Genomic DNA, 21,063 nt, shown 5'->3' on the forward strand with positions numbered 1-21,063 from the left:
TGTGATTGCTGACATCACCTTTCCTCGTCGCCCGTCTGTGTTCAGTCAGTCTTGTTGTGAGGTTTCTGCCAGTCTCACCGATGTAGGAGGCTTGGCAGTCGGAACAATTGATCTTATAAATCGTTCCCTGTCTGTTCCTCGGTTCGTCTTTGTCTTTAACGTTGGTTAGTAACTGACGTAGTGTGGTGATGGGTTTGTGGGCGACGCGGATATTGAAGGATAGTAAGATGCGCGAGATGTTTTCAGACATGCCTTTTATGTACGGTATGGTTGCTGTAGTCGTAGGGGTTGCGGTGTCGTTTGTTTCGGTAGTGGTAGTGGGTCGGTGAGTGTTTCGTCGGATGAAGTCGTTGTTGTAGTTGTTCTTCGTAAAAACACGGTGAAGGTATTTGTGGGACAATTACAACAACGGGACAACTTCAAAAAGCTAATGCACGCCGCAAATAAAAGGGACTTGATCTATGCGTGCGCATTTGCGCGTCAAGGCCTGAGACTGAGTCGTGTGCTCAAGTTCGCGCGCTTTTTCCTTGAGGTTACATTTAACAAGGCGTCTAATTATGTTCGTGACGAAATTCGTGCAGCAGTCCGTGAGGAGGTGTCCCGAATGCTTAGTTCCCCTCGAACAGAGTGCGAAGTCAGTGAAGGCACAAGTCCAACCAGTTTGGTGAACCTGCAGCTTTCTGAACGTACTCTATCATTCGAGGAATTCTATGAAAAGCGAGAAGAGGATCGTCAGAGTGGTTTTAAGCCCCCCAGGAAGAAAATGAGAGGGAGCCATTCAGGCCATTCCAAGAGCAAGAAATCGACGCAGAAATCAACGATTGTTGAAATTAAAGTTGGTTTAGCAGGGCAAACAGACGGGGTAATAAAACTTCGTCGTGGCAAGACTCAGATTATCACCGTCAACTCCTTAGCCAAGAAAGAGGATATAATGCAGAAAGCAAAAGCCAAACACGCAAGCTTCGATCAGTCGTTTGACGACACTCTTCAGTACACCTTGCTATATCCCGACTTCCGAGAAGTGGTTAATGTTCCCGGGACAAACGAAACATTTCAACTTTCCACATACAAACAAGCAATCGGTAAAGAGTTTAAGCGTTTGACATTCTACTTAATTCCTGGCGACGACTTCACAGACATGTCGAATGAAAGCGACAGCGAAGCCATTGCCAACCCTGCCAAACAATCGCACTTGTGCGAATTTTTCTCCGGTGCTTCGAATAGAGACTTGACTGGGAGCTCGGATGATGGTAATGATGATAAGGAAATCAGGGAAGTGGATAGGTGCCCTTGCGATGCCAGTGAGTCTGGTACCTCATATCAAGCCGGGGATCACAGAACTGGTAGGCAACTCTCATTTTTTAATTTTTGTTCTAAGACTAGCTGAAGGTCATGGTTCTAAGTTTACTACACGTTAATTGTTTTTATTACATGTTGACAAGTCCTGTCATTTTGGAGTAACTTGTATGACAAATCACATGGCATTTTGTCATTTTATCACGTGATACATTCCATAGTTTGGTTCAAATGCCTTTTAAAAAAGAGGTTGTGTCATGTTCTTTAATAGTGGATAAAGAGGGGTAGGGGGTCCTGGATTCTATGAAAACTGTGGGGTCCCAGGGTGTTGAAAACATAAGGGTCTCCTCCCAATTTCTTCTTTTTTCTGAATCCACCCACTGAAACTTGCTAATAATCCTTCCACAGACCCTGGGACCCCTGCCCTGGGTGATCCACTAATCCCATCTAATGTGTCACTACATTGATCGATCGATCAATCCTGATCAATCAATCACTAAACTTTCTAAAAGAAGGTGAATTAATTAAATGTGGTAACCTTTCTGAACTCCTTATAATGTTTCTTATATGTTATTAGAAACAGTCTCACAATTCAGGGAAAGACAGAGCATAATTTTTTGGAAAGGGGGTGGGGGTGGAAAGTTTTCCAAACAATTGATCTGGGTTTTTTTCGCTTTTGCAAAAACTACCGTAATTTCTGGCCGATTACTCACGGGTAATCTGATGATTTTGCACTAAACATGCGCCACTGCGGGTAATAGGGAGGTGCGGGTTGTGACAATTTTAAAATCTGCCAGTTGTTGAATTGAAAAAAAATTCTTTCCTCCCTGCGTATTAAGAGAGCCACAAAGCAGCACGGAAACATGATGCGGGCTGGAATTTCTTTCACGCTCAATTAGTTGCGTGTGAACAACTTGTTATCGGCAAGTGTGTAAACAAAACCTTCAGGGTGACAAAAATAATCCAAGAATATCTGGCGCATCTGTAACAAATTTCTAGTTAACATAAGATTGAGATGAAGAGAATTTACGTGATTTAAGGGACTTTTTAGGCCCAGTAGAACCGGAGATATCAATTTTTTTTTAAGAAATCGCTGACATTAGTTTGAAACTCCACACGTATTGATGAAACTCAGCTAAATTCATGGCACTGAACGATTGCTCGCACACAATGTTTGTGTTTTTACCGTATCATTTTAATAAAATACATGCTAATATAGACACAGAATTGTACACGTGTCTGAATTTCTTTGGCCTTTAAAATTTCGTTCAACAAGTCAACATGGCGCTGAACATAAGGTGCGGGTTTTCCACCGATGCGGGTAATCTGTTGACTTTATTTTTTCGCCATATGCAACAATTGGCCGGTGCAAGTAGTTGGCCGGAAATTACGGTAATTCTTTTAGGATTTCCGTTCCTCTCTCTCTCTCCAACCCTTGAAAATAATGGTAAATTCTGTACTGAAGTGATCAAACATACAGCCTTGAGTTGATGTGACAATGCTATTTAAATGGTTTTGCTACAGAAGCAAGTGATATAGAAGCTTTAAAAGAAACCTTCCCAAGTAACTCTGAGGAAGAAATTGCCCAAGCCCTTAAATACCAGCTTAAGGAATGAAGCTGCCGAAAAACTTTTAACAGCTGACTCAAATATAGAACCAATTGATGGCATTTGTAGGTATGTAATCCAACCGGGAGAAAGGGAGGGGAGTTGAGATACCACCTCACCTGTGAGAACAAAGATATTGAAGCTTGGACGTTCATTTGCATGGTTCCAGAAAGTGTCTTTACCCCACCCAGGATTTCTCAAAGCCTTTTTTTATGAATTAAGACATTCTCTTACTTCTGCTTTATTTGTATCATTTCTTTTTTTCCATTGGCAAACTTAAGTGCCAACCAACCTTATGAAGTTATAAATTATTTTTAATCAGCTCAATTACCTTGTAAGTGATACTGATCTGAGTAAAGTAAGCAAATTACATCAGAATAACATTTTGTGCAATTTTTTCCCCTCAGCCTTGATGATGTCTTAAGCATGCTGTACAAGAGAGTAAAGCAGCATGAGCGATGTGAAGTTAGAGTAAGCAGGCAGGATCTTTTGGTGGATGGCATTAGGCAGCTACGACAGAAAAAAAGTTTGTTGGGCCTCTTGACAGTGCAGTTTTTTGGAGAGTCAGGGATAGACACTGGAGGGCTCCAAAAGGAGTTTTTATCTGGTAAGATATCAGGCTCTAAACCAGGATCTGATATGTGGATGTCCAAGAACTTTAGGAAGGGTGCCACCCCCTACCATCTTTTGATAAACAGACACTTCTATGAAATGGGCTACAGCTGTACCTGAAAGTCTTTCCTAACCTTTTCAACACCAATGATCTACTAATAATGATGTACTGCTCCAGATTGCATTGGAAGTGACCAGCTGAAAGTACTTTTGCATTAACACCATTATTGTAATCATAGTTGCAGTTTATTATTATTGCCATTGACAGTGACAGGCCAGTGAAGGTTGTTTTCTGGTCAGTGTGACATATGGGAAAACTCATTATGAATGGCCGCAACTCAGTTATTGTAAAGATACAAATAGGACTGAAAAAATTACATCTTTTCACTTTATAAGCGTACAACTCCCATGATTTGAAGTCTATTCCCCTCAAATCTTTTTTAACATTGTTTTCTGCAGCATTTTATAAGTGGAATTCAGACCAACCTATTTGAGGGCATTCAACTTAGTGGTCTCTCACCTGCACCTCATGTTGAGGCTGTGGAGAATGGCTCCTTCAAAGTTGTTGGGCAAGTTATGGTTATGTCAATTCTCCAGGAGGGTCCACCGCCTGCCTTTTTAGCCAACTGGGTATACCACTATCTGTGTACTCCCGATGTCACAGCCATATCACTAATAGATGATGACATTGTTAATCCAGACATCAGGACTTTAGTGAAAAGGGTAATAATATTTCTTGTAATAACTGAACAAGAAAGTTCCACATTTCTATGGGTAGAATTGATTTGAATTGATCATCTCAATGAGGATAGCAATAATTATTGTTATATGCCTTTATCTAGCCTTAAGATTTAGCAAAAGAATCTCCAAGCAAGACTGATAACATTAATGCTTACAGCACTGACCCTTCAGAGTATAAGTGCTAGAAAGTACTGAAGACTGTTTTGAACCTCCTTAAATACATGTATTAACCCAATTCTGAGAATGATAATTATGTCATCAGGTAAAAGAAGTGGATAGTAAAGAAGAACTACAAGCCATTTTCCAAGAAGACACAAACATGGATGTGTTAATGAATACTGGCTTTACATCCACAATTTCCTTAGAGAAAAAAGACTATTGTAAGGTACAGACCAGTACAGTATCCCAAGATGTGTTTTGTTGTTGTCTTGTTTAGAGCTGTTGCATTTTGTGTCCTTTGTCAGCTATGATTTGCTGTGGCTAAAAGTTATGATTGTCCCAAACTTTCCTCCAGTTTTTGCATGGATTAATCTATAATTATATAGAACATTTTGTCTGTGTTGCATTATGGGATCAATACCAAGATGCAACCAGTGAGGGGAATCTTGAAGAGCATTGGATATATTGATAACATGTATGCTTTAATTCAATGATCTGACATGTATATGAAACTAAGTGCTGATGATCTAGCTGTACTTACTCATTATCTAACCGCAAGACTAACCACATCTAGGGATGACATTTTTTTCTGTTTTCAGGGTTATAGCACTTCAAAACACAATTATGAGGGTGAAAGCTGAACTGGACCAAATGAGGGAAGGACTTAGGCTGCACGGGTGCCTGGCCATGATGGAAGAATACCCATCACTCATGGAGAAACTCTTTGTGCCAGGAGAGGATTAAACTGTAAGAGTTTTCCGGATAATATGTGCCTTATCGTTTAGTACCCTTGTAAACTTTTCCGACATTCCTGGTTCAATCCCTTCCTTTCATCATTTCTGCTTTGTATGTTTCTCTCTAAGATGAGAAAGGTTTGCCATGAGACAAGCATTTCAGTTAATTGATGTGCAAGTATTTGGTGAAAAAGAGTCACTATGTTTAATTTCTGTGTTTAAATTAATTACTATATTACAGTGTGTGCTAACTGATTTCTGAACTAAATCCTCAAAGTTAATGGACTGACTAAATGGTCTCATTTGTATGCAGGTGACGTCTACATTTTTGATGAACTCATTGACAGCTGAATACTCAGAGCCTGGATCAACAAGGAAACTACAGGAAACAGCTGTAATGGCTTACTTCAATAGATATGTTGAAGAAAGAGAAGACAACTGTGAGTAACATGTATGAGCCTATTTAAACCAATACAGATAGATCTAGTATGAAATGGTACTAATGGCTTTTTTATATTTTTTCTTATTGCACAGTGAGCGAGTCTACCAACAGCGCTGGTGGTGTTACAGAAATTTTTCAGTTTCTTACTGGAAAAACTACAATGCCAATTTTACCTGCTGAGAAGAACAGTTTTGCCATAACAGTCAAGTTTATGCACTGCAGCAATGACCACCAAATTTGCTTCCCCACCGTTTCTACTTGTGCCCTTTGGGTACAGTTACCTGTTGCCCATATCACCACTTTCAGTGATTTTAAATTTAACATGGACACTGCAATAAGACCTTTGGAAGAGCTTAATAGATGACTGCATTCAGTCTGTACTGGCGACCTCATTTAATACGTGCTTGTAAAACTTTAAAACAATAAAACATGGCTGCCAAGTCCCACCACCGAGGAAACTGGGACTTTATTAATTAATGGTATTGTGCCGCCAAGAAACATTGTTGAAACTCTGTAACTTGTAACCAGTGAAAACATCTTGGAGAGACAAAAAACCATTAAAAAATGTCAGTAAAAGCTATTTTCAGTCAAATATACTGCTGTTAACTAGTGCTGTTGGGTGAAAAAATATATTATTAAAATTAAGTGATTTTAGCTGCCTGTTTCTTTGGAAGACAAACATTTGTCATTGGAGATGGTTTGGTTCAACATTCACAGTATATCTCAAACAAGTAACACATTGGCACAAGTAAATGCACACCAATTTGCTTTCATGACAATTGGACAGAAGAATGATACCCATATGCCACCCAAGAGGCTGGCCTCACCTTTTAATGTTTCTATGTGCCAAAAAAATTATATTTTAGTTGGGCTACATGTGATAGAAATGCCTGACGTACGGTTAATGCCTCCTGCCATTATACACAGGACTCTGTGGAAGTGATTTACTAGCTCCCAAAAGGAAAGAAATTTAGAGTTCACCTTTTGCAAACTTGGTAAGCTTGTCAAAAAGGACTCCAGCTTCATGAATGCTTGTGGAGTGGGATAAGCCATTACTGTCCATGACATATTGAAAATACTCATGGAAAACTGGGTTGCACTCATCATCCTCAACATCGAACCCTTCAAACCTATTTTCCATTTCTGTGAACTTGTGTGGCAATATTGAAACCAAGCAGTCAGTGTGTCCAAAATCCTCTGGCAGGAAGTACATCATGTCGGGAACACCGGATACAATGGCATGCTTTGACTTCCTCATCCGGTGACTGTTCCAGTATTCCTTTACCTTATCCAGATCAGTCTGCAGCAAATCAGCAAAACAAAACCAAATTGCCTCTTTGTGCAAGTCACTCGTCAGATCAAGAATGTCAGACTCGTGAAGGTCATTAAAGAAGTCGATCCACCAACTTGAACGTTGTTTCCTGTAATGTGACCATTGACATTCAATACGCTGATTCTTAGTGCTTGATACGTATTTGTGGGACTTTGATCCTGCGTATTTATCCAATCCCTCAGCTCTCAAATAGCACTGTATTCCGGCAACCAGACCATTTTCAGTGCCAGGGTCAGTGTATACACGCACTGGGCATCCATGTGCTGCTTTGACGTGCTTTATAAAATAGCTTGCAACACACCTTGGATTTTTGTTGGATCGTTACACCTCAAGCCAAAGAATTCTACGACTAAAGCAGTCTACACAGCCGTGAATAGAAAAGCCATAAGGCTTCAGTTTATCGTAACCGTCCATGTGCCAGCAAAAGTTGGGTCCAGGTGACACATACGTTCTGCGCTGAAGACAACGGCTCTTTCTGTGTTCCACTCCTCTATGATCAACCTCTCTTAAGAGTGACTCTACTAATCGCCGAGGAACATTAATCCGGTGTCTTAAGCGTAAGACATGCCACATAGTCCTGTAGCCATTGAGGCTATCAGGACCAGTGCATATTTCTTGTAAAATAAGATCCCTGACGCGTTCCTTGAGCTCCTCATCTACTGTTTCACGTCTATTAAGTCCATAATCTTTCAGCCTTCGCTTGAGAGTTCGCTGATTCATAAAAATATTATGTTGCTTTTCCAACATTAGAGTAATATGCCTATACGTAAGACCTCTGTAAAAGTAATATTCAATTACATATCGCTCAGACCCACGAGGTAAGTCGCCGTTTAAAGTTGTGTCAGCCGTTTCGTATTCGCTCGAGATGCTCAAGTCTTCGATGGACGCCATTTTGTTTTGATTTGATGGTAAAGCGTCCATGTAAGGGCCATAACAGGTACCAATAACTAATACCTATTAATACTATGTATTAAAGACTTCATGTATACAACATCATATGTCCTAGATGACTCCTCTACCCGCTGTTAATGTACTAACATTGACTACCACAAGCTATCACAGGCTATCACTGGCTATCATTGGATATCACAGGCTATCACTGGCTATCACTGGCTATCACTGGCTATCACTGGTTATCACGAGCTATCACTGGCTATCACTAGCTATCACTGGCTATCACTAGCTATCACTAGCTATCACTAGCTATCACAAGCTATCACTGGCTATCACTAGCTATCACTGGCTATCACTGGCTATCACCAGCAATCACTAGCTATCACAGGCTATCACAGGCTATCACTGGCTATCACTGGCCATCACTAGCTATCACAGGCTATCACTAGCTATCACTGGCTATCACTGGCTATCACTAGCTATCACTGGCTATCACTAGCTATCACTGGCTATCACAGGCTATCACTGGCTATCACTGGCTATCACTGGATATCACTAGCTATCACTGGCTATCACAGGCTATCACTGGCTATCACTAGCTATCACTGGCTATCACTGGCTATCACTAGCTATCACTGGCTATCACAGGCTATCACTGGCTATCACTGGCTATCACTAGCTATCACTGGCTATCACAGGCTATCACAGGCTATCACTGGCTATCACTGGCTATCACTGGCTATCACTAGCTATCACTGGCTATCACAGGCTATCACTGGCTATCACTGGATATCACAAGCTATCACTGGCTATCACAGGCTATCACTGGCTATCAATAGCTATCACTGGCTATCACTGGCTATCACCAGTTATCACGAGCTATCACTAGCTATCACTAGCTATCACAAGCTATCACTGGCCATCACTAGCTATCACTGGCTATCACTGGCTATCACTGGCTATCACTAGCAATCACTAGGTATCACAGGCTATCACAGGCTATCACTGGCCATCACAAGCTATCACTGGCTATCACAGGCTATCACTGGCTATCACTGGATATCACTAGCTATCACTGGCTATCACAGGCTATCACTGGCTATCACTGGCTATCACTAGCTATCACTGGCTATCACAGGCTATCACTGGCTATCACTGGCTATCACTGGCTATCACTAGCTATCACTGGCTATCACAGGCTATCACTGGCTATCACTGGATATCACAAGCTATCACTGGCTATCACAGGCTATCACTGGCTATCAATAGCTATCACTGGCTATCACTGGCTATCACCAGTTATCACGAGCTATCACTAGCTATCACTGGCTATCACTGGCTATCACTGGCTATCACTAGCAATCACTAGGTATCACTGGCTATCACAGGCCATCACTGGCCATCACAAGCTATCACTGGCTATCACAGGCTATCACTGGCTATCACTAGCTATCACTGGCTATCACTGCCTATCACTGGCTATCACTAGCTATCACTGGCTATCACTGGCTATCACTAGCTATCACTGGCTATCACAGGCTATTACTGGCTATCACTAGCTATCACTGGCTATCACTGGTTTTCACTAGCTATCACTGGCTATCACGGGCTATCACTTGCTATCACTGGTTATCACTGGCTATCACTGGCTATCACTGGCTACCACCAGCTATCATTAGCTATCACAGGCTATCACTGGCTATCACTAGTTATCCCTAGCTATCACTATCACTGGCTATCACTGGCATCACTAGCTATCACCGACTATTACTAGCTATCACTAGCTATCGCTGGCTATCACTTGCTATCACTGGCTACCACTAGCTGTCACTAGCTATCACAGGCTATCACTGGCTATCACTAGTTATCCCTAGCTATCACTGACTATCACTGGCTATCACTGGCTATCACTAGCTATCACTAGCTATCACTGGCTATCACTAGCTATCACTAGCTATCACTGGCTATCACTTGCTATCACTGACTATCACTGGCTACCACTAGCTATCACTAGCTATCACAGGCTATCACTGGCTATCACTAGTTATCCCTAGCTATGACTGACTATCACTGGCTATCACTAGCTATCACTAGCTATCACTGGCTATCACTAGCTATCACTGGCTATCACTGGCTATCACCAGCTATCACTAGCTATCACTGGCTATCACTGGCTATCACTGACTATCCCTAGCTATTACTGGCTATCACTAGCTATCACTGGCTATCACTAGTTATCCCTAGCTATCACTGACTATCACTGGCTATCACTAGCTATCACTGGCTATCACTAGCTATCACTCACTATCACTAGCTATCACTGGCTATCACCAGCTATCACTGGCTATCACTAGCTATCACTGGCTATCACTGGCTATCACTGGTTATCACGAGCTATCACTGGCTATCACTAGCTATCACTGGCTATCACTAGCTATCACTAGCTATCACTAGCTATCACAAGCTATCACTGGCCATCACTAGCTATCACTGGCTATCACTGGCTATCACTGGCTATCACTGGCTATCACTGGCTATCACCAGCAATCACTAGCTATCACAGGCTATCACAGGCTATCACTGGCTATCACTGCCCATCACTGGCCATCACTAGCTATCACTGGCTATCACAGGCTATCACTGGCTATCACTAGCTATCACTGGCTATCACTGGCTATCACTGGCTATCACTAGCTATCACTGGCTATCACAGGCTATCACTGGCTATCACTAGCAATCACTAGGTATCACAGGCTATCACAGGCTATTACTGGCCATCACTGGCCATCACAAGCTATCACTGGCTATCACAGGCTATCACTGGCTAACACTAGCTATCACTGGCTATCACTGGCTATAACTAGCTATCACTGGCTATCACTGGCTATCACTAGCTATCACTGGCCATCACAAGCTATCACTAGCTATCACTGGCTATCACTGGTTATCACTAGCTATCACTGGCTATCACGGGCTATCACTTGCTATCACTGGTTATCACTGGCTATCACTGGCTACCACCAGCTATCATTAGCTATCACAGGCTATCACTGGCTATCACTAGTAATCCCTAGCTATCACTTACTATCACTGGCTATCACTGGCTATCACTAGCTATCACCGAGTATTACTAGCTATCACTAGCTATCACTGGCTATCACTTGCTATCACTGGCTACCACTAGCTGTCACTAGCTATCACAGGCTATCACTGGCTATCACTAGTTATCCCTAGCTATCACTGACTATCACTGGCTATCACTTGCTATCACTAGCTATCACTAGCTATCACTGGCTATCACTAGCTATCACTAGCTATCACTGGCTATCACTTGCTATCACTGACTATCACTGGCTACCACTAGCTATCACTAGCTATCACAGGCTATCACTGGCTATCACTGGTTATCCCTAGCTATGACTGACTATCACTGGCTATCACTAGCTATCACTAGCTATCACTGGCTATCACTAGCTATCACTGGCTATCACTAGTTATCCCTAGCTATCACTGACTATCACTGGCTATCACTAGCTATCACTGGCTATCACTAGCTATCACTGACTATCACTAGCTATCACTGGCTATCACTAGCTATCACTGGCTATCACTGGCTATCACTGGCTATCACTGACTATCCCTAGCTATCACTGGCTATCACTAGTTATCCCTAGTTATCCTTAGCTATCACTGACTATCAGTGGCTATCACTAGCTATCACTGGCTATCACTAGCTATCACTGGCTATCGCCAGCTATCACTCGCTATCACTAGATTGTATTATTTTGTTACTTTCAACTTGTATTTTGCAGAAAGGTGTAATAACAGCGAAATTCAAACAGCTCTTCTCTTCAAAATGAAGCAGACTAAACCCGAAAGAAAAAATTGGAAAAGGAAAGATTAGAAGGTTATTCTTCCTTGGAAAAATTCAACACTTTTCTAGAAAATGAAAAAACAGAGGACGATAAATCATCGGCTTTTAATACCGGCCTCTCATTTACTCAAATAATTTTTCAATACCGCTTCGAGGCAGAAACATCTTCGTTTAATTAGTCTTTACTGGATGCTGGAATAAATTACAATTCAAGGCAATTGACTAAGTTTATTGCCATAGACTTAAGCTACAGTATCTGTTTTTTTAGTCAAGATATTTTTATTCAAAGAGCTTTTTGTTCCCTTTTTCTTTTTTGCTCGAATTCTTACAATCGTATACCTCTCAATGGATTTCCTGCCTGGAATTCTATTCTTCTTCAGCCATTCGTGGTTTCGGCAGATTCTACTTTTCAATTGTCGTTTTCTTAAGGCTATTGACTTGTTTTCTTTTTCCTTTCTCATTCCTATAGTGGTCAAATTTCGACTAAATCTAAGGGGCTTTTTTTGCTTATGATTTCTTTTATTATTATTATTATTATTATCATTTATTTTTCGTCTTTTTGGCATAAACTTATTTTTCCTATTAATTATATTGGAAGGATTTGTATTCACGTATTGTGAAGACCATTCACGCATTGGTCTTCACATTCATAGTCGCCGATGCTCCAGCCAAGCACACAATTAGGATGCCATACCCATGTTCGACCTTGACCGACGGAGGCCTACCACCATTTCCTTAAAGATGTTAAGGCAGAATTCATCAAAATGGTGGAAAAAATTCAAGAGCTTACAACGAAAGAAATAGTAGTTTATTCCATCCAGCTAGGAAAAGTACGATAAGAATTTCTCCCAGCAAATTCATGATAGGAGCGAAAAAATAACTTTTGCCAGGAACTTTAAAAACTTTTGCCAAGAAATTTTTCTTAGCCTTGTTATAAAGCAGGAGCTGAATTCCCACTCCGATGATCAATTTTTAGATGATTTTGCTTTTTCCGCATTAAGAAATATACTTTTACAGCAGCAATTCAAAAGAATTATAGGTTCCTGTTTTACTATAGAATTTTTGCCAGGAAAATGAATTGCGAATAAAGCAACAGAATTTTTCAATCTATACAATACCAATTTCTTGTATTTTTAGTTTCCCAGGAGATTATACCAACAGCTTTTTCACCGAACAGGTCCCGACGCAGCCTTCGACCGCTCCTGAAAAATGCGAAGAGCTTTGCTTGTGACACAGGCACGCCAGGCTCAGAATCAATAAAGTAACATTTATTTGGCATACAAGTTTGTAACAATACGTTCTGGTAATATGGATGAAAAAATCATGCCATAACTAAAGACGAGTCTAACTCTTTGTTTTGTTAGAACCACTAAAGATCCTAACTTTTTGTCAAGGTTCGAGGTTTTCATGTCGAGGGCGAGGGTAAAATTTTCGAGGGTACCTCTTTTTTTTAATAAAGAAAAATTACACCTAATTTAACTAAAATAACTAAACTAATTAAATAAAAATGAGGTAGTAATAGGAAGTGGATAATCCCAATAAGTTGAACAAGACGCTGATTAAAATTCAAGATACGTGCCACTTTTTCTTGTTGGCAAGAGTCAAGTAGGAATATACTCCTTGGGGAGTGACGCCCAAATAATTAAAAATCATAATAAAATATGAAGAAAGAAACGAGTGTTAAGAACATTTTAAAATACAAATAAGTTTCAAATAAGTTTCAAATAAGCGTTTCTTAAATCAGTTAAGGGTAAAAAAATTTTTTCCTGACGTTTCGGTCGCAGTCACGGACCTTCTTCTGGGGAAGTGAAAGACAAATTTCACACGAAAAACACAGATATATAAGTAAGACGCTGATTAAAATTGAAGATACGTGCCACTTTTTGACTATACTCCTTGGGGAGTAACGGCCCCTCGCCTCGTTCCAAAGAAACGAGTGTTTGTAACATGACTACAGCACACGTGATTTTTGCCACAACCCACCCTATGAGTATCGCTATCATATTCAAGACATTACTAAAAAATGACTTTGTCAGACACCAAACCCGCCCCTAATTCCTGAATTCTACACTCTAGCTAAAATACACAAGCCTGCACCAGTCGGCATACCGATAGTATCGGGGTGCGATGGCCCTACGGAGAAATTATCATAATTTGTCGACAAACTCCTTCAGCTGATTGCATAAAAGATAAAGTCGTACATTAATTAAAGATACGAAAGACTTCGTCAATTTCATAGAAAATACGAAAGTACCAGAGGAAGTAATACTTGTTTCAGTGGACGTGACGAGCTTATACACAAATATACTGCAAGGGGAGGGAATAGAAACTGTATGCAGAGCATACGAACTATTCCATAGAAACGAAACTCCTATCCCTGCACAACTACTAAAACAAGGGATTAGACTAATTCTGCAAGAAAATTCTTTCCAGTTTAATGGAAAAAACTACCTTCAAACACATGGGCACGAAAATGGCTTTCGCCTTTTCTAATATATTAATGAATAAGGTAGAGAAGAAAATCCTTAACAAAAGCCTGCTAAACCCCTTTGTTTGGAAACGCTACTTAGACGACATCTTCTCGCCATGGAATACAAACAAAGCAGAAATAGAAAGCTTCACTGAACAAGCAAACAATCATCACTCAACGACAAAGTATACGGCTGAAATTTCCGATAAGGAAATAACATTCCTGGACACCTACACCTTCAAAGGCGAAAGATTCAAAAAAGAAAAAATCCTTGATGTGCGTACTCATTTTAACCAAACTGAAACATTTCAGTATACGCATTTTAGTTCCTTTCACCCACAAGGGTTTAAAAAAGGCTTCATTAAAGGGGAGGCCCTAGGACTACTGAGAACAAACTCTTCCAAAACAAAATTCGAAGAGAAAATTGAGAATTTCAAAGCAAATCTGCTAATGATTGGCTACCCGAAGGCCCTCATTAACACAAACCCCTCAGAGATCAATGTCAAAAACAGGAAACGAAATCTTGTTACCTTGTTCCTGTCATATCGTGATTGACAAGTGTTTGGAATGTGCCTTGATTATTTTATAAGATATAAAACGCTCGGACCAACACGCCACGTCGCACTCTGATACTTACCTGACGCGGGTTAGGGTCTCATAGCATGTAGTTCTCTGCATTATGGGACTCGTTACCCAACAGCAGTCCTTGCACACCCCGACTGTTCAGGTGCCCCGTTAGGCGGGGAGCGCTTCCGGGGGGCCAGGTTCGATTCCTGGGCGATTTTGGCGTACTGGTGTACCCTCCTTCAGGCGTTACTCGGCGGAACCATTGCACTCCGGTTCCGTTAAGTATATATGTCGTCCGGCCGTTGCAGCACTGACCATTGCACTAATGGGTCCGTGGCCGGGGGCACCTGAAAAACAAAAAAAACTCTAGCGCAGAAAATGGATTGCTCGATCAGCTCCACGCCTTCAAACGACGAAGAAGCTAGAGAGGTCGTAGATCACTACAAACTTGTTGCTAGAGATGGCGTACTAGGGTTCGAAAGAGCCTCCGGATTTGAGCGTGTAACCAATTTTGTTATAAACGTGTGTGGTTACGTTGCTGATGATGGACAAGTCATGGGTTATGTTCTAAACCTGGATCTCGCCGTCACAGATCCTCAAAACGATGGAGCAGTTCACAACAAGTAAGAAACAATTAGGGCAGCTTTGTTGCATATGCAAAAAAAAAAAAAATAGGTTTGCGGATTTTTTTTTTCTGGCAGTACTACTCAGAGATAAGGTTGATAAATGCGAAAAAATCTAAAAATATCTCTTAAAATGCAAGCCATCCAAGGCAAAATGCTGTTCCTCTTTTCTTATATCGTAGTCCTGGAGTTGAAAACATTATATTTATGGCTTTCCTACTGATCCTCCCCGTGTTTTTTCGAAGGTTCAATTTCGTTCGGCAGTTATATTTTAATACTTAACTCGTTGCGATCTAATAATATACATGAAAAAGTTTCTAATTTCTTATTGATTAAGATGAATGCGGTTTTCATTTAATTTAGTGCAAATGAGAGCTACATTCAAACCTATTAAGCGATCACCCTCCGGAATGAGCCAACTTACCACTTAATGAGGGGGGCTTGGGTTCTCTGGGAAAGCGGAAAACCGACGAAAAATGTAAGCAAAACCGAAAACCACGTGCAAACCTGACAAAACCGCTACATTTTCACCTCCAAAGGGGTCAAAAAGAAAAAAACGACAACCGCATCAGAGTTTTCGCAAAAACCGAAAACCGAACGCAAAAACACGTAAAATCCGCAAACCGCTCTGAAAATCAAAACCGAAAAAGCGAACTTTTTTCGCACAAAAACCTAAAAACCGATCCAAAAAACAGCCAAAACCGCAGAAACGAAAATCTCAATGCCTCCCTCCTTCATAGACATTTACCGCATAAGAGAGGTTTCCCAAAATGTAGTATAATTGAAACATGTTTAATAAGGCTACGTGGTTTAGCGAGTTTCTAAAGAGGCCTACGAACTATGCAAAAGTAATCAAGGGTAAACGAGCAAACAGGTAAACTGAGGAGGTCGCTACGTTCTCGAGGTTCCTGGCGGATGTATCTTTAAAGGTGGCAGATTTTCTTTAGGTTGGCTGCAAGCGAAGTTAATAAATAGAATTTTACGTGCACTGCGGTGGGCCGTCGAAGGTCTATTAGCCCAAACAAAACCACTCTTATTAGTTTATTATGTATATCATGTTGTTCTGTATGAGCTGTTGAAAGAAACTAGACATGATGTGCGTATCATTGTGTCAAAATATCCTGAAATGACGCATTGTAATTGACTACGTGACAGCTTAATAGAGGTGAAATACAATAAAAATTAGCCAATTGGGAATTCTAAATGGTTACCGCCTCCACTTAATAGAGGTGACCGCTTAATTGAGTTCAAGTTTACATTTTGGAAATTTGATAAGTTTCCTTTTTAATAAAGGGTAACCGCTGAATAGAGGGCCAATTAAGAGAGGTTTGAATGTAATTCAGTGCACAATGGGTTTGTCTGTGTGTCTGTGTGTCTTTATTGTTCAAAAGATAAAATTACATATCTTATGTTACATCTAATACAGGAAGTACACTTTCACAAAGCTACATTATACTTAAAAACAATTCAGTGCAAAGAAAGAAACAAACCGGACATTCTGATTGGTCAGTATAATTGGTCAATGTCAATGTCCATATATTTTTGCACTGCGCGCGCGCTTTCTTCTGAATGATTATGATAAGCTGCCTCATATTTTTTCATGTATATTATCATGTATTATCATGTATATTATCATATCATGTACATTATCACATGATTTTTCTCGTGCAATTTGGAATAAATAGGCAATTGTAAAATTTTTTCAAATACCACAGATTGCACTCGCCCTACGTGCTCATGCAATGTTGTTAGCCTTTCAAAAAATCTACTCGTGCCTTTTTATTATAAATCGCAGGAGAAAAATCATTTGATTACCCAGACAAATATACTATAAAACAATTTTTTAGGAGATTCTTCCTCACCAACCGCCAGCTTGGCAACCACGGATCCATAATCCATGCTTTAACTAGCAAATCCAAGGCAGTTTGGGTGGCTCAATCATCAAAGGACACGTTCCTCCCTCAATATGTATACAAGCTATGCACAGATTATGTAAAGGGAACGAACCCAAAACGTTTTACGCCTGTGAAGGTAAAAGAGTTGTCTAGATTTATTAGTTATTTACTGTAAGATAAAAATATTGCTTTTTGGTATGTAAATGAAATGAACCGCTCCACTCGATATCTACACCCACCCCCTCTCCCCCCTCCCCCCCTTGAAGGCCTATAATTTCTGAGGGGGAGGATTTCAAAAACTATATATTTCTGATAGGGGTCAAACCCAAAGGGGTCAGAAGTACTCTTAACTGAAGTTCCCATGGGTAGTTTCTGAAAGGGGCTAAACTTCATACAAAGTTTCCAATGGTTTCTCTAGATAAGTCCGTGGAAGGTATTAACTCCTCTAATCAGAAATTCCAGAAAGTGATTTCTGAAGGAGGTTGAAAATGTACTCTTCTGAAGGGGTGTTACAGGGAGGCCTTCAATAGAGGTGAGGGTGCGGATTTTAAATGGAATGGCCCGATGGCATGCTCATACTTTGTTAAAAGGTATTAAATATCACGTAGTCATTTGGGGCTTATGAAAGTTTATTATCCATCATTTCAATTTTTGTTTGTTTGTTTTTTTAGGTTATTGGAAAGCAAGATGACTCAAGTACTTGGGTTTTTAATAACCAAGTCCAAATCAATGGTTCAGGGGTTCTGATTCCAGAAAGTGAATTGACCTATGTGATCATTGAGGATGATGAAAAACTACCGGTGATTAATTGCATCACTGGAGGTAATTGATAATGAAGGAAAAATTTTATTACCAATCTTATCTTATCTTTATTATTGTTTGTTTCATACAAGCGAATTCCTAAGATTGGCCCAAGGCAGAGGCTTAAATGGCTTGTAAGAGACAGATACTATTTTTCAATAGTATCTTAGATAAACAGTAGGTTTATCTAAGGTATTCTAATCTAATCTAATCTAGATAATAATCGGGGTATATTAGAAGTTCATATAATTTTCACTAATTTACAAAGAGCAGTAAATTAATGGATTAAGATAAGCCTTTTGAATGTTACGAGGCAAGAATATTTTATTTCTATCTTTGATAATTTTTTTCAGACTTTGATGAAGGAGAATCTTTAAAGAATCTCTTTATGGCAGAAGCAAAAATTTTTAAGAACAACTTCCCCCAGGTTCTCATGGTGCATGCTGCATCTGCAATTGCATCAAACTATGAGCTGGTTGTTCAAGAGTTTGATGGTTGCTCTATACCTGTACTCAAGGGTTGCCCTGTATCAGGAAAAACCACAGCCATGAAAGCTGCCCTGAGTGTTTTGGGGAAAAAAAATGACTGCATCAGTGGTAAGTTCAAATCAAAGTAGATATGTAATAGAACCTCTCCTATATCATGCATATAAAAGAAATTTGAACTGATGAGTGAAAAAAGTTACGCGATACCTATTTTATTAATTTTATGATTATTAATCAGTAGTATCAGTGTTACAGTGCCAAAAAGCACTATGAATCTATGGTATGTTATTTTCAGTTTTTTTTTTCCTCTTACCCATTTTTATCATATTGATGAAAAGCAGTAAGTGTTGCTGCATTTGCTTTTATTCTGTTTGGGTCATTACTTTCAGAGGCTACATCGAAATTCATTGAGACCAAGCAAGGAATCTCTACCATCCCTTTTGGATGGGATGATTGCTCTTGTGTTAAGACACTAAAAAACATGGCGGTGAATTCATACAATGCGGTAAATATGCTGAAGCCTGTATATCATAGGAGTTAACAGATAAATATATACATATATACCATTTTTCCAAAAGTCTGAGAATCAACTGTAGATATATTGATACAGTATAGGGTTTTTAAACAACACATGATTCTCTGTGACTCAAATTATCGTGTTTGTACACTTGTTGTAAAGATACAAGCTTAAATCTGCCTCACAAGTACATGAACAGAATTTTCTGATTCATAGACAATCATGCGTTGCCTTGTGTAATCACATTAAGCTCAACATAGGTGTATTGAGAGCTTTTAACAGTATTGTTAACCAATTACCATGATTAGGTCTATAGACATGTACGGTAAAACTGAATTTTGGCAGTCAAGTCTTGGTTTTTTGTTTCATGATTCCATTTATTCATACAGATAAATGATACCCACAAACAAAGAATTTTGTCGAGTTGACATAAATAAAACTTTGAATGTTATATTTATTTCATGGATTCATAGGATAACATTCAGTTTTTATTTTTCCTTAGTGTGGGAGTGCAAATGTAAGGAAAACCTACATTCCACGTACAGTTCCACTGGTCACCACCAATCTTGATTTAGGAGATTTGAAGTAAGTTGTAAATTTTTTCAACTCTATTAATCTAATAAATTCTAGCTTAAATGTTAAAGTTGAAACAACTAAACACACGATTTCCTCTAACTCTGAGTTTTGCGCTAGTTCGCTCTACACTCATGTGTATCAAGAACTTTTCAACAGTATTCGCGCATCTGATGCTGAACTTTTTCAAAACATGCACACGTTTCTATGTTTTTCAATGTACTTTGGAAAATGGCTTTGCATGAAATTTTGTCAACTGATTAAATCACAACATGCCATTTGTGTTGACATTTTTATAATAATTCCAAGCCTTGTTTTTTTATTTAGTCATTTTACAAAATTTCATGCAAATTCATTTTCCAAAGTAGAGTGAAAAACCTAGAAACATGTGCATCTTTTGAAAACCTCCAGCATTAGTGTTTTGTTGATTAAATATAAAAAAATGTAATGTTTGCAAAGATAGCTAACTTCCCCATCATACGCATTTAAGGATTTGTTAGATTATTTCCTTTCTTACTTTGCTAATTTATTAATAAATGCTATAGATATAAAAGCAGATGGCTTAGGATTATCTTTGAAGACCCTAACCCTAAGCTAGCTGGCATGGATCGCCATTCTGCAGAGAGAGGACTGAGGGAAGCCATGAAGACAGCACATAAAAGTGTGCGCGTCGTAACCATTAACACTTCAAACTACATTTACAATCGCATGCAAGATGAAGATTTTGCATCCATAGTTGCAAAGCTGGAAGATGACTTTCCAGATTTGGATCAGAGGGCAAGTGCTTCCTATTCCCTCTTGTTGTATGTCACTAAAAAGGTAAATAAAAAATAATTTTGTAATACACTTGAATCTCTATTAATCTTAACGCCTTGGGAAACTGAAAAAGTTTCTGCTATTTTAGGTTTCCCTGAACCCTGAATGGAAATGATTCTTGAAATAGACAATTAATTTCATGAAGATATTGCATAATTTGATTACAACCTTAACAATCAAGTACAAGTTTGGTTTAAGCAAAGATAAATAGCTATTCATTGATTAATTTATTAAACATTTCCCTGTCATGGATTCATTTTTCCTCTTGTAATCTTTGTATGCAGCTTGACCAAGTGATCTTGTACCCTTTATACTTTTTCACTTTAGTCATGCTGCATGCATTAAGCAAGTTACTCCACTAAAAAGTTGTTTTAATTTATAACATTAGCTTGAAATTGAGGTTCTAGCTAGCTAGCTTGCAATTCTGGTAATTACAGCTGACATCTATGATCATAGCCAATTAAAACTGCTTTGCAGAATACTTTAGAAAATTAATTATTGTTAATAACAAATCACAACCACAACCTCACCATAAATTCCATAACCATTCAATGATACATTTTGCTTTTCAGATGCTTCAGGATGTTGGTTTGAATAATTTCTTTGAGCTAGTAGAGAGGAAAA

General features: G+C 39.4%; 1 protein-coding gene and 2 pseudogenes across 2 annotated transcripts; 2 read left to right on the forward strand and 1 right to left on the reverse strand.

Moving 5' to 3' along the window:
• The first annotated feature begins 411 nt into the window (after positions 1-411).
• On the forward strand, positions 412-5,932 carry LOC148718816 (uncharacterized; annotated as a pseudogene). The gene is made up of 7 exons (XR_015993881.1): positions 412-1,343; positions 2,821-2,972; positions 3,311-3,510; positions 3,975-4,641; positions 5,015-5,162; positions 5,463-5,589; positions 5,684-5,932. The product of XR_015993881.1 is annotated as an uncharacterized LOC148718816 (transcript).
• A 35-nt stretch (positions 5,933-5,967) lies between these two features.
• LOC148718817 (uncharacterized) lies at positions 5,968-7,841 on the reverse strand (annotated as a pseudogene).
• Positions 7,842-14,153: 6,312 nt separating this feature from the next.
• LOC148718818 (uncharacterized) lies at positions 14,154-14,717 on the forward strand. Its single transcript, XM_088740007.1, has one exon. It carries the CDS (start codon positions 14,154-14,156, stop codon positions 14,715-14,717), a length of 564 nt encoding a protein of 187 aa, XP_088596133.1.
• Positions 14,718-21,063: the final 6,346 nt, after the last annotated feature.

This window comes from Stylophora pistillata, chromosome 12, assembly GCF_964205215.1.
Source record: "Stylophora pistillata chromosome 12, jaStyPist1.2, whole genome shotgun sequence".
Lineage (NCBI taxonomy): Eukaryota > Metazoa > Cnidaria > Anthozoa > Scleractinia > Pocilloporidae > Stylophora > Stylophora pistillata.